General features: G+C 60.8%; 1 protein-coding gene across 1 annotated transcript; it reads left to right on the forward strand.

The window, feature by feature from the left end:
• Positions 1-1,662: 1,662 nt before the first annotated feature.
• On the forward strand, positions 1,663-12,382 carry Idh2 (isocitrate dehydrogenase (NADP(+)) 2). The gene is made up of 11 exons (XM_042670429.1): positions 1,663-1,795; positions 7,820-7,911; positions 8,820-8,985; positions 9,259-9,419; positions 9,499-9,642; positions 10,122-10,258; positions 10,442-10,593; positions 11,150-11,262; positions 11,376-11,473; positions 11,569-11,661; positions 11,988-12,382. Exons 1-11 carry the CDS (start codon positions 1,678-1,680, stop codon positions 12,067-12,069), a joined length of 1,356 nt encoding a protein of 451 aa, XP_042526363.1. The 5' UTR covers positions 1,663-1,677; the 3' UTR covers positions 12,070-12,382.
• Positions 12,383-12,653: the final 271 nt, after the last annotated feature.

The following is a 12,653-nucleotide window of genomic DNA, read 5'->3' on the forward strand; positions in this document are numbered from 1 at the left end:
ATGTGAACACTGACCACTAGAGGCGCCAGTGGCTCACGCCTGTTATCCTAGTAACTCAGGAGGCTGAGATCTGAGGATCTTGGTTCAAAGCCAGCCTAGGCAGGAAAGTCCATGAGATTCTTATCTCTGATAAACCACCAGAAAACTGAAAGTGGAAATGTGGCTTAAGTGGTAGAATATTCGCCTTGAGCTGAAGAGCTGAGGGACAGCGCCCAGGCCCAGAGTTCAAGCCCCATAACTAACGAAAAAAAAAAAAAAATAGGGCTGGGAAGGTGGCTCAGTGGTAGAGCGCTTGCCTTGCAGGCATGAGGCCCTGGGTTCGATTCCTCAGCACCACATAAGCAGAAAAAGCTGGAAGTTGCGCTATGGCTCAAGTGGTAGAGCACTTGCCTTGAGCTGAAGAGCTGAGGGACAGTGCCCAGGCCCAGAGTTCAAGCCCCACGACCGACAAAAAAGAAAACAAAACAAGAGTCTTATGGACTTTCCTGCCCCTGCTGCTTTGTGGGGTGATCCTCAGATCTCGGCCTCTGCAGCAGCGGCTAGGTGACAGGCGTGAGCCACCGGTGCCTGGCTTCCAGTATTTTTATTCTAGGACCAGGATTTGAACTGAGGGCATGACTCTGTCATCCACGGGCTAGTGCTCTACTGCCTGAACTAGCCCTTCAGCCCCTCTACCCATGTTTTACGTGAGAGAATTGAGAGAATAGGGAAAGGGAAAGGGTTTGGGTGGGGTACACACTGGCTCCAGACCAGGATTTTGACAGAGGCTTAGACTTCGCGGGGTTCTAATGCAGCCCCCATGGGCGCACTTGAATGGACTCCAAAACCAGAGCCGTAGTTCTGTTCGCCTGATTGTCCTGGAGGGAAGCTTTGAAGTCAGTTCAAGGTCACCTTCCTGGGGCAGTTCCGCCTGGCAGTGTTTATTATGAGACTGTGTGTGTGTGTGTGCGCCTGTGGGTGGCTGGACAGAAAGGTTGCTCCTATTTGGATTGAGTCTATGCAACTGGGAACGCAGGATTTGTGGGGGTTTTCGAAACACACCGGCAGCCCTTGTGGGCTCTCACTTTAGAAAGCGCCCGGGCGGGAGCCAGCTGGTTGCGGTGGTGGCCGGGTGCTGCCTGCCTTCCCACCCAACCCCATAAGAATGGGCAGGGCTGGCTGCAGCCACGGTTGGCTTGCCTGGCGAGCAGGAGGTCCAGAGGGGGCCCGGGCTTGCTCCTTGGGACAGAGGCCCCGCGTTGGAGCCTGGGATCGATCCTGAGGACGGAGGCCCCGCGTTGGAGCCTGGGATCGATCCTGAGGACAGAGGCCCCGCGTTGGAGCCTGGGATCGATCCTGAGGACGGAGGCCCCGCGTTGCGGAACTCGAGGGCTGTGGCATAGTTTCCGGGACTCCTGGGCCGCAGCCGCGCTCACCGCGGAGAAGAGGCGCGGGCCGAGCCGGCTGAGGTTCCGGGACGCTGGGCTCGGGTGGGCGCGAACCCTGGAGGCCCGGGGAGGGCGGGGAGCCGGGGAAGGCGGGGCCGAGCCGGGGGAGGGCGGGCGGGGGGGGCTAACCCGGCCCGGCCCCGCCCCCCCGGCGAGGCCCAATAAGGCCGCGGCCCGCGGCCCCGCCCCGCGTGCGGGAGGCCCGGCCCGGCCCGGCGCGCGGATCCGGCCCTGGCCTCGCCGCGTCGGGATGGCGGGCTTCCTGCGGGTCCTCCGCTCGCTGCACGCCGCCTCCGGCTGCGCGGGCCCCGCCTGGGCGCCTGCGGGCCTCTGCGCCCGGAGCCCGGCGGAGCCGCCGCGGCGCCACTGTGAGTGCGCGGGGGACGGGTGCGGGGGCTCCACGCGGGGATCGGGGGGGCGGGGGACGGGGGCCCACGCGGGGATCGGGGGCGGGGGGCCACGCGGGGATCGGGGGCGCGGGGGACGGGGACGGGGGCTCCACGCGGGGATCGGGGGCGCGGGCGGGGCTCCACGCGGGGATCGGGGGGGCGGGGGACGGGGACGGGGGGCTCCACGCGGGGATCGGGGGGGGCGGGGGACGGGGACGGGGGGCTCCACGCGGGGATCGGGGGGGCAGAGTCCCACGCGGGGATCGGGGGCGCGGGGCTCCACACAGGGGCGGGCGGCGGGGTGGGGGCCGCAAGGGCGCGGGCGATCGGCGTCGGGGCCGGGCCCGGGGCCGCCCTGCGCCCCCGGCGTTCCGGGAGGGGGGCTCCGGACGCCCCGCCCCGCGCCTCTGGGTGGGCCCGGCGCGGGCGCCGGCGGGGGGACGCGGCTCCCCGGTCCCGGCCTGCCTCGCACTCACCCGGTCCCGGGCCCCCGGTCCCCGCCCCCCGGTGCCCGCCCCGCGTTCACCCGCCCCTCGGCGGTTATTTTCGGAGCCCTAGCCCGACAGCTGGCCCGGGACCCGCCTTTGTGTGGCCGCCGCTCCGCCCCCCGCGGCGCGGGAGGCGCTTCCCGGCCTCCGGACCCGCCGCCCGCCGCCCTCCCCTCTCCTCTCCCCCCTCCCACTCCTCATTCCCTCCCCCCTCCCCCCCCACTCACTGTTTGGGTCTGGGAATCCACCCCGGACCTGGCGCGCATGCCCGTCGCGCCCCTGCCCCCGATCCCGGCCCCCGATTCCCCGGTCCCTGGACCCCAGATCCCTGGATCCCCCGATTCCCCGTCCCCGATCCCCATCCCCGATCCCGGGCCCTCGCGCCCCTGGGGAGGCCTCCGTCTTCCTTCCACTGCCTCTACTTCTAGACTTAGCGCCGCACCGCGGCTTTGCCCGGGCCTCGGGTCGTCTTAAATTGTATTTGTTTTTCATCGGTACTGGGACTAGAACCCCGGCCGGGCGCCGTCCTGAGCCTCTGTGCCCGGCTGGCGCTCTGCCCCTGGAGCCGCAGCCACAGCCCGCTTTTTTTTGAGTAGTTTCTTGGAGATAAAGAGGCTAGCAGACCTTTTCTGGCTGGCTTTGAACTGCGATTGTTAGAGCTCAGTCTCCTGAGCCGCCACCACGCCACAGCTCAGCCTTCTGAGCGGCCAGGCCACCATGCCACAGCTCAGCCCCCTGAGCGGCCAGGCCACCACGCCACAGCTCAGCCTCCTGAGTGACCAGGCCATGAGCCACAGCTCAGCCCCCTGAGCGGCCAGGCCACCACGCCACAGCTCAGCCTCCCGAGCGACCAGGCCACCACGCCAGAGCTCAGCCCCCCGAGCGGCCAGGCCACCACGCCAGAGCTCAGCCCCCCGAGCGGCCAGGCCACCACGCCAGAGCTCAGCCCCCCGAGCGGCCAGGCCACCACGCCAGAGCTCAGCCCCCCGAGCGGCCAGGCCACCACGCCAGAGCTCAGCCCCCCGAGCGGCCAGGCCACCACGCCAGAGCTCAGCCCCCCGAGCGGCCAGGCCACCACGCCAGAGCTCAGCCTCCCGAGCGGCCAGGCCACCACGCCAGAGCTCAGCCTCCCGAGCGGCCAGGCCACCACGCCAGAGCTCAGCCTCCCGAGCGGCCAGGCTAGGAGCCACAGCTCAGCCTCCCGAGCGGCCGGGCCACCAGCGACAGCTCAGCCTCCCGAGCGGCCGGGCCACCAGCCACAGCTCAGCCTCCTGAGCAGCCAGGCCAGGACCACAGGCCTCTCTCCAGTTCTTCCCTGCACTGTTAAAAGGAGAAAGACAAAAGGATGAGGACCACGCTGACCATAGTGCCAGGCTCCAAGGAGGACGTGCCAGGGGCTCATGGGGAGGGAGCCGTCCTCTGCAGCTTCTGAAAGCCCCAGCAGGGTGGAAGGAAGGGTTGTCAGCACATGCTGCCCAGGGCTCCTGCACTTGGGACTTGGCACAGCCGCTGGGGACAGGATCCCTGGCATTCCCCTCACCCACAAGGAAAGAATATTTTTTGGCTAGCCTGGTCTTGTGACTTTGCTGCCGGTCAAATTCCAGCCCAGGTCTCTTTCTAACCATGCAGCTTCCAGCCAGGGTGGCTGGTGGTTCTGAAAAGTTAGCAGCTCTGCACGGTGAACCGTTGCAAGAAAGACTTAGCCTGCCTGCCCTCATCTTCTTCCTGGCCGGGTCACCGCAGACCTTGCTGGCTTCCTGAATGCTCAGTTCCCAGATGTTCTGTCTGGTGTGGAGACCTCCTGGGTCCCTGGGGCTGGGAGTGGGCGGTATAGAAACTGCCCCTCAGGGCACTAACCTTGGAAGAAAAATCAGGAGTGGGTTTATACTACAGATGAGCTCATGCTAAAAATGCCAAAGAGTTGTTATTTTATTTTTTGTTTTCTAAGACTCAGACTCCAATTCTGTTATCTGACCCTTTTGCTTAGGGGCTGGTTCTCTACTACGGGAACCACGTCTCCAAGCCCACTTTTATTTTGAAGTACTTGCATCCCGGGACCTTGCAGTGCTAGGCATGAACTATACCGCTCAGCTACACCCTCTGTCCTTTGATACTTTGAGGTAGGCTCTCCTAAAGTTGCTCAGCCAGGACTTTACTAGTGATAACTTCCTCCTTGGCCTTCTCAGCCGCTGGGGTTGATTGCAGGTGTGAACTACTGCATCTGGCTGCATTTATTTTTTTCTTTCTTTTGGTGTTGGAGATCCAACCCAGAACCTCACACGCACCAGGCACACTCTAGCACCAAGCCACACACCCCAGAGCGCATGGCAGATAGGAACGGTGGGAGGGCTGTCTGCTTCTCCGGGGTAGTGAGCCCTTTCGAGGCAGGGCTGCGGTGGGCCTCGGCTGCGTTCTGCTAGCCAGGCCTGCCCAGCCTCTGTGTGGCACCGGCTCCAGCAGGACAGTTGGTGGGAGAGGTGGCAGCATGTAGAGAGGAAACAGGGCAGCCCTGGCCCTAGACCATGTCAACCTTCATCTAACCTTCAGCTGTGCCCTTAACAGGTGTTCTGTTTCCCTGTTGTTCAAGCCAGATGCTGTGCAAAGTGCTGGGGATAGGACTGGGAATATAAGCAGGACGGATCCCATCCCTCAGGGAGCTTTGGAGGCCCTGGAATCCCAGCTGCTCTAGCTGCTTGGGAGGTGGAGGGGCTGGTGGGCGAGGCTGGCGGGAGCAGAAGTTGGTGAAATCTTCTACCAAAAAGGAAACACAGGCTGGGCGCCTGTCATCCTAGCTACTCAGGGGGCTGAGATCTGAGGATCGAGGTTCAAAGCCAGCCCAGGCAGCAAAGTCTGTGACACTCTTATTTCCAATGAACCACCAGAAAACCGGAAGTGGCGCTGTGGCTCAAGCGGTAGAGCGCTCGCCTTGAGCTGAAGAGCTGAGGGACAGCGCCCAGGACCAGAGTTCAAGCCCCACGACTGACAAAAAAAAAAAAAAAAAAAAGATCATGGAGGTGTCTGGGGCTGCCTTCCGGGGAGACGGGGGGAAGAGGCCCCATGGGCCTCTCGTGACTGGTCTCCTTCTGTCCTACTCCCTTCCCCTTGGGACAGCATTGGAAATTGCTGGTGGCTTCTTCCTCTTAGGAGTGTGCAGCCACCCTTGTCCTTGAAAGGCAGAGTGTGACGATGCCCACCACGCCGGCCGAGCCTCCACAGGGCCTCAAGCTCCCATGATCTGGGGCTACCTGGAGCATGGAAGGCCGGCTGGGAGCAAGGGGGGCGCTCACCCACCTGGCCTTGCCCCAGGGACTGGCCTCTGCTGTGGGGTCCCTTCTTCAAGACAGGCCACGGTTATTTTTATTTGTTTAAGTGGGTCTGATTTATTTATTATGTGCTGGGACATAGAACTCAAGGCCTTGAGCTTTTAAGGCAAGCACTCTACCATTTAATCATACCTTCAGTCCCAACAATCGTGTGTGTGTGTGTGTGTGTGTGTGTGTGTGTGTGTGTGTGTGTGTGTGTGTGTGTGTGTGTGTGTATCTGTGTCTGTCATTGTGGGGCCTGAACTCTGGGCCTGGGCACTGTTCCTGAGCTCTTCAGCTCAAGGTGAGTGCTCTACCTCTTGAGCCACAGCACCACTTGTGGTTTTCTGGTGGTTAATTGGAGATAAGAGTCCCACGGACTTTTCTGCCTGGGCTGGCTTTGAACCGCAATCCTCAGATCTCAACTGCCTGAGTAGCTAGGATGACAGGCGTAAGCCACCAGTGACTAGCTAAATGATCAGATTTTTTTTTTTTTTGGGGTCCGGTCGTGGGGCCTGAACTCTGGGCCTGGGCGCTGTCCCTCAGCTCTTCAGCTCAAGGCTAGCGCTCTACCACTTGAGCCACAGCGCCACTTCCGCCTTTTTTTCTCCTGCTTATGTGGTGCTGAGGAATTGAACCCAGGGCCTCAGGCATGCAAGGCGAGTGCTCTACCACTGAGCCACCTTCCCAGTCCTGTATATTAACCTTTTTCAAGAGTGTTATTCACTAGTGTTAGACATGTTTAGTGTGCCCAGATGTACCAGCCATCTCCAGAACTTTCTCATCTTACAAAATTGAAACTCTATATCCATCCAACAGTAACTCCCCACCCCACCCCATGCCCGCCTGGCTGCACCACTCCACTTCTGTTTGTGAATTTGACTCTTAGGTGACTTACGTAAGTGGAATTGTATAACTTTGTCTTTGTGATGAGTGTGTAACAACACAGTGTTCCCAAAGGCCTTCACTGCTAGAAAGGACCTTATTTATTTATTTACTTATTTATTTATTCGGTGTGCTGAACTCAGGGCCTGGGTCCTGTCCCTTAAGCTTTTTTGCTCTAGGGTGGCACTCTACCACTTAAACCACACTTATGGCTTTCTTGGTGGTTAATTGGAGATAAAGAGTCTCACAGAATTTTTTTCTGCCCAGGCTGGCTTCCAACCACAATCCTCAGATCTCAGCCTTCTGAATAGCTGGGATTACAAGCGCAGGGACCCAGCTTTGTTTTTGCTTCAGTACTAGAAATTGAACTCAGGGCCTCAGAAGCCCTGGACATGTGTTCTGCTGCGGAGCTGAGCTGTGTCCCCAGCCCAGCTCGAGGCTTGTATTCCACAGGCTTCTGTTTTCTGTCCACCTGCCGGTTTGTTTTCCATGTCTTCCTACTGTGTTTTCAACCCTGGTTGCTTTGGGCTCTCCGAGGGTGGGTGATGCGGGGAGCCGTGTGCAGCCGGGGTGCTGCTTCAGGAAGGGCTGCGTTCTCCACTGGGTGTTTCCTGGCCGCTGTCTGAGCCTCCCCGTAGTGTCGCCACAGGCCGTGGGCAGGGACGGGGGCGGGGGGGGGCGCGGGGGGCTGCTGTCCCGCCTGCGCTGATGCATTAGCCTCCTGCCTCCCGCCTCCTGCCTCCTGGGTCTCCTCACAAGTCAGACTTCCTGTTGGTGCCTGCTCTGCCCTCCTCCCCTCCGGCTCAGGACCCCACACGGCCACCTGCTGGCTTTTTTGCTATAGACTAACTCACGTGAGGTGGCTTAAATCGGGGAGCACATGCCTGATCCTGGTCACTGGGGTGGTAAACTGAGCCTCAGTTTCTCAATCTTGAGAGAATGTTATTGGAAGGATACAGAGTTGCTGCTAGAAGTGCGGGAGGGAGAGCTTTGGAGAGGATAGGGATTCCGTCTCCCTGGTTTGTGCTGTATGAGGTCATGGGCCACCGAGGAGCAGCAGGGTGCTGCTTCAGGAAAGGCTGGGTTCCAAGCCTTGGGGGGCAGGGGCCCCTGGATTGCCTTTCCTCAATTTGATTCTGGACAAGGGCCCTGGCTGGCTAGGACCTCTTCGTCTCTTGGTCTCTGCATATCCCTGGGGAGAGGATCTGAGGGGGCCGGGTTGAGGTGGACATCACCGGGGTTCAGGGAGCTGCTTGTGCAGGAGGGGGAAGGGGGGGACGCTGCCCCCTCCCACCTGCCCAGCTGTGACCTGCCCTGCCTGCTGCTAGATGCTGACAAGAGGATCAAGGTGGAGAAGCCGGTGGTGGAGATGGACGGTGACGAGATGACCCGAATCATCTGGCAGTTCATTAAGGAGAAGGTGCGGCCCTCGGGGGGAGGGGGGGCAGAGGGGACGGGGGTGGGGGTGGGGAGAGGTTCCTCCAGGCGGGGGCTGAGGGTTTGCTCCCACGGGGTCTTTTGGTCCCCAGGACTCATTGATTTTTGGAGGACAACAGTGCTTTTACTTTCTGGCTGCGCTTTCTTGTGCAGAGAATGAATTGGGGTGCGTGTGTGTGTGTGTGTGTGTGTGTGTGTGTGTGTGTGTGTGTGTGTGTGTGTCTGTCTTGAACTCAATGCTTATGTTCTTGCTTGGCTTTTCTGCCTTGCCTCTATTTCTGGCTTTTTGCTGGTTAACTGGACATAGAGAGTCTCTTGGATTTGTCTGCCTGAATTGGATTCAAACCACAATCCTCAGATCTCAGCCTCCTGAGTAGCTAGGATGACAGGTGTGAGCCACTAGTACCCAGCTTCCACATACTTAGTTATTTTTGAGATAGGGTTTCACTATGTAGCTGTCATGATCCTCCTAACTGAGCGCTGGGATTACAGGCATGCACCCCCATGCCCAGCTGTTGAGACCTTCACTTCTGATTGTGAAGGTCTCCAAGCACGTGGCAGATGTGGGGCTCACTGTCTGGAGAAACCTAGATGGGTTGAGCCTGGGATGTGGCTCACTTGTTGGGCCCCAGCAGATGGTACAGGTAGGGGTTTGGCCCATGCAAGGGGCAGCGTGATCTGGAACTGATGTGCTCCAGTCTCTCTGGAGGCCAAACCGCTGGACAGGCTCCCCAGAGGAGGGGCAGGCCTCAGCCCTCTCCTGTGCCCTCTCCACGGGCCTTCCTTGACTCTGTCCTGACCGGGTGTTCCTGCCATAGTCCAGACTTCAGGTCTGCCCATGAGGGGCAGGCTTGGGAGCCAGGACTGAGGCACCGCCTGCCTGTCCCGCAGCTCATCCTGCCCCATGTGGATGTCCAGCTCAAGTACTTCGACCTCGGGCTCCCGAATCGTGACCAGACCAATGACCAGGTCACCATCGACTCCGCACTGGCCACCCAGAAGTACAGTGTCGCCGTCAAGTGCGCCACCATCACCCCGGATGAGGCCCGCGTGGAAGGTGCCAGGACACGGCCGGGCGTGCGCCAGGGATCCCCGGCTCTCCCTGCCAGCTGCTCGGGCTCAGCTGTGCCGGGAAGGGTCATGGTCGCAGTGCCTGGGGTGGCATCGGGGTCAGAATGAGGGATGGAGGGTGCTTAGGGCTCACCAGACAGCTAGCTCTTTCCCTCCGTGTTGGACGTGGTGGCGTGGAGAACGGGGCCTGCGGCCCAGGCTCAGCTCCAGGCACCGTTTACATCCCAGACTGGGACCCACCTTGTCTCTGTCCTCACAGAATTCAAGCTGAAGAAGATGTGGAAGAGTCCCAACGGAACCATCCGGAACATCCTCGGGGGGACCGTCTTCCGAGAGCCCATCATTTGCAAAAACATCCCCCGGCTTGTCCCGGGCTGGACCAAACCCATCACCATCGGCAGGCACGCCCACGGCGATCAGGTAGGCCGCGCTGGGAGACGGAGTCTGTGGTTCTGGACCCCACTCGAGCCCTGGCCTGAGCCCCCTCTCCTCTCCGCAGTACAAGTCCACAGACTTCGTGGTGGACCGGGCCGGCACGTTCAAGGTGGTCTTCACCCCCAAGGATGGCAGCGGTGCCAAGGAGTGGGAGGTGTACAACTTCCCCGCAGGCGGCGTGGGCATGGGCATGTACAATACGGACGAGGTGAGCCCCGGGCCTCTCCCCGCCGTCCCTCCATGTCTGCCGCCCACCTCTCCTCTCCTGTGCTCCCAGGGCTCATCTCCTGCCTGCCTGGCTGCTTTATCTGAAGGAAGTGTTTACTTGGGTCACATGACTGTCTCTGAGCCAATCACTGAGGCCTGGGGGATGAAGGGCTCTGATTGGATACACTGATTAGTGAAGGCAGTAGTACAGGTGAACTGGTAGCCGTGGGCCTACCCCTGCCATCTGGTCCAGGAATTGAAGGAGGAGGAGAGAGTCTTCCAAAGCAGAGGTGGAGAGGTTGCTTGCTTGCTCTCAGCAGTTTGGTGGGGGAGATCATAGACCAGCCATCATCACAGACACCCACTCCTCGGTGGCTGGGGTTGAGTGGTATTTTGGAAGGAACTGGTCCGGGAACATGGAGGAGAGCTGGCAGAGCCCGGCTGGCACGCCCTGGCAGCTTGCACCTGCTTTTCCTGCAGTCCATCTCGGGCTTCGCCCACAGCTGCTTCCAGTACGCCATTCAGAAGAAGTGGCCGCTGTACCTGAGCACCAAGAACACCATTCTGAAGGCCTACGACGGGCGGTTCAAGGACCTCTTCCAGGAGATCTTTGACAAGTAACAGCCTCTTTCTTTGCTGCTTCCCGAAGATAACAGAGCCTCCTCCCTCCCGGTGCTGTCCTCACCCTGTGTGGGGAGTGGGGTCCTGGTGCCCTGGGCTCCACGCTGAGGCTCGGGGAGGGGTCCCTAACCTGCCAGCCTCCCACCCTCTGCTCACGCAACAGGCCCTTTTACTCCCAGGCACTATAAGACCGACTTCGACAAGAACAAGATCTGGTACGAGCACCGGCTCATCGACGACATGGTGGCTCAGGTGCTCAAGTCCTCGGGCGGCTTTGTGTGGGCCTGTAAGAATTACGACGGAGACGTGCAGTCAGACATCTTGGCACAGGGTACGCCGGGAGGACCCCGGGCCTCTCATCGGCTCTAGGCAGCCCGGCCTGCACAGTGACACACTGTCTCAAAAACCAAAAGCCCACCAAGAACCATGGCTCACCGACACAGGTGGCCTGACCAGGGGCAAGCAGAAACTCAAAGACAAATCCTCTTCCTGTTTGCAAGGCACCCACTCTGTCTTCCTGGGTGTGCGGGCGTGCTTATTTTGGTGCCGCGGAGTTGCTCTTGCGGCTCCAGAGCCCTTGATCACGGGAGAGACCTTGTGAACTGACTTCTGGAGTTGAGAAACTTTGGAAATAAATCACAAGGCTCCAAAGTAGCCCCAAACCAGCAGAGATAGCCTCAGAATTAGCCAGTGCTCTAGTTTTCCTTCTTCTTGAAACGGCCCCCCTGGGAGCTACAGGAAGGCGTCTGGGGTCTAGGACCTTGGAGCGTGCCAGGCTCGGGGGCTGGCTGTCAGCCTGTGTAGTCCGGGTCCTCACGGCTGCACCGGGGCAGGGCTTGGGCGCCAAGCTCAGCCGGGGCTGACAGAAGGCTCTTCCTGCCGCTCAGGCTTTGGTTCTCTGGGCCTGATGACGTCCGTGCTCGTCTGCCCCGATGGGAAGACGATTGAGGCGGAGGCTGCCCATGGGACCGTCACCCGCCATTACCGGGAGCACCAGAAGGTGAGGGAGGGCGCGTGGTATAGGAGGACCCCAGAGCCCAGAGCCCCTGGCCCTGTCGGATGGCTGGGAGCCGGCGTCCACCCAGGCTGGTGACCTGTGACCCCCGTCCCCAGGGCCGGCCTACCAGCACCAACCCCATCGCCAGCATCTTTGCCTGGACGCGGGGCCTGGAGCACCGGGGCAAGCTGGACGGGAACCAGGACCTCATCAGGTGAGACGGTGGGCGGCCAGGCCCACGCCAGGGCTCCGCGCTGCCCGCTGCAGGGTCTCACCTGCATGCCCCACCCCCAACTTCCACCTCTGTAGGTTCGCTCAGACCCTGGAGAAGGTGTGCGTGGAGACCGTGGAGGGCGGAGCCATGACCAAAGACCTGGCCGGCTGCATCCACGGCCTGAGCAAGTGCGTGGTCTGGGGCGGGCAGCAGGCACGGAGCTGGGGAGCCCTCGGGGACAAGGGTAGCTGCTGGGCAGGTCCAGTGCTCGGTGGCCCAGCTTTTCCCAGGACAGCTTGCATCCAGGTGCTGGTCACATAGACAAAAAGACCGGCCTTCCCAGGTGCCTGTGGAATCTGCGGTGCTCCTCTGCTCTTGAGTAGTGAACCACAGATTCCTATGGCCCGTGGCAGCCAGGAGAGGGCCATGCCGGGGCTCTGCCCTAGTGGGGTCTGGCCAATGGCCTTGGGGAGGGGTGAGCAGCCCCTGATGTTCCCTGGCGTTCCCTTGGCAGCGTGAAGCTGAATGAACACTACCTGAACACCACAGACTTCCTGGACGCCATCCAGAACAACCTGGACAGAGCTCTGGGCTAGCCCTAGGGGAGGAGGCGCCGCCCGGCTGCACACTGCCGGCTGCCAACCGGGACTTGCACCAGCCCCGGCCCGGCCCGGCCCTGCCCTGCCACAGGCTCTCCCCACCGGTGCTAGGCTGAGCCGCACAGCACGGCTCTTTGGAGTTCTTTCTAGGGGGAAATCTGTTTTTCATGAGATGTTTTCAAAAGAGTGCCTTTTTCCCCAAGTGCCGCCCCCCCCGCCCCCCTCTCCCCACCCCAGTGCTCCACACCGCCCTCTTTACTACCTTGAACACACGGGGTCCTATTTAGCTACTAAAAAGCTCTTCACAAAACCGTCTGCTGTGTGTGTTCCTGAGGGGAGGGGGCAGCTGGGGCAGCAACCCTCAGAGGGACAGACCAGGGCGCCCCCTCCATCAGGGGGTGACTGGGACCAGGCACCAGGCCAGGCCCACAGCTTCCCTCGTACCTCCCAGCATGGCTTACATCTGGCTTTCTACTTGGGGATCATCCCAGCGTCCCAATCACGTGGATATCTGTTATTTGTCTGTGTGCCGAGACTGAGGCTTGAACTCAGGGCCTGGGCACTGTCCTGGAACTTTTCCA

The sequence above is a fragment of the Dipodomys spectabilis genome, unplaced genomic scaffold (genome assembly GCF_019054845.1).
Source record: "Dipodomys spectabilis isolate Male_0828 unplaced genomic scaffold, ASM1905484v1 ptg000552l, whole genome shotgun sequence".
NCBI classification, from domain to species: Eukaryota; Metazoa; Chordata; class Mammalia; order Rodentia; family Heteromyidae; genus Dipodomys; species Dipodomys spectabilis.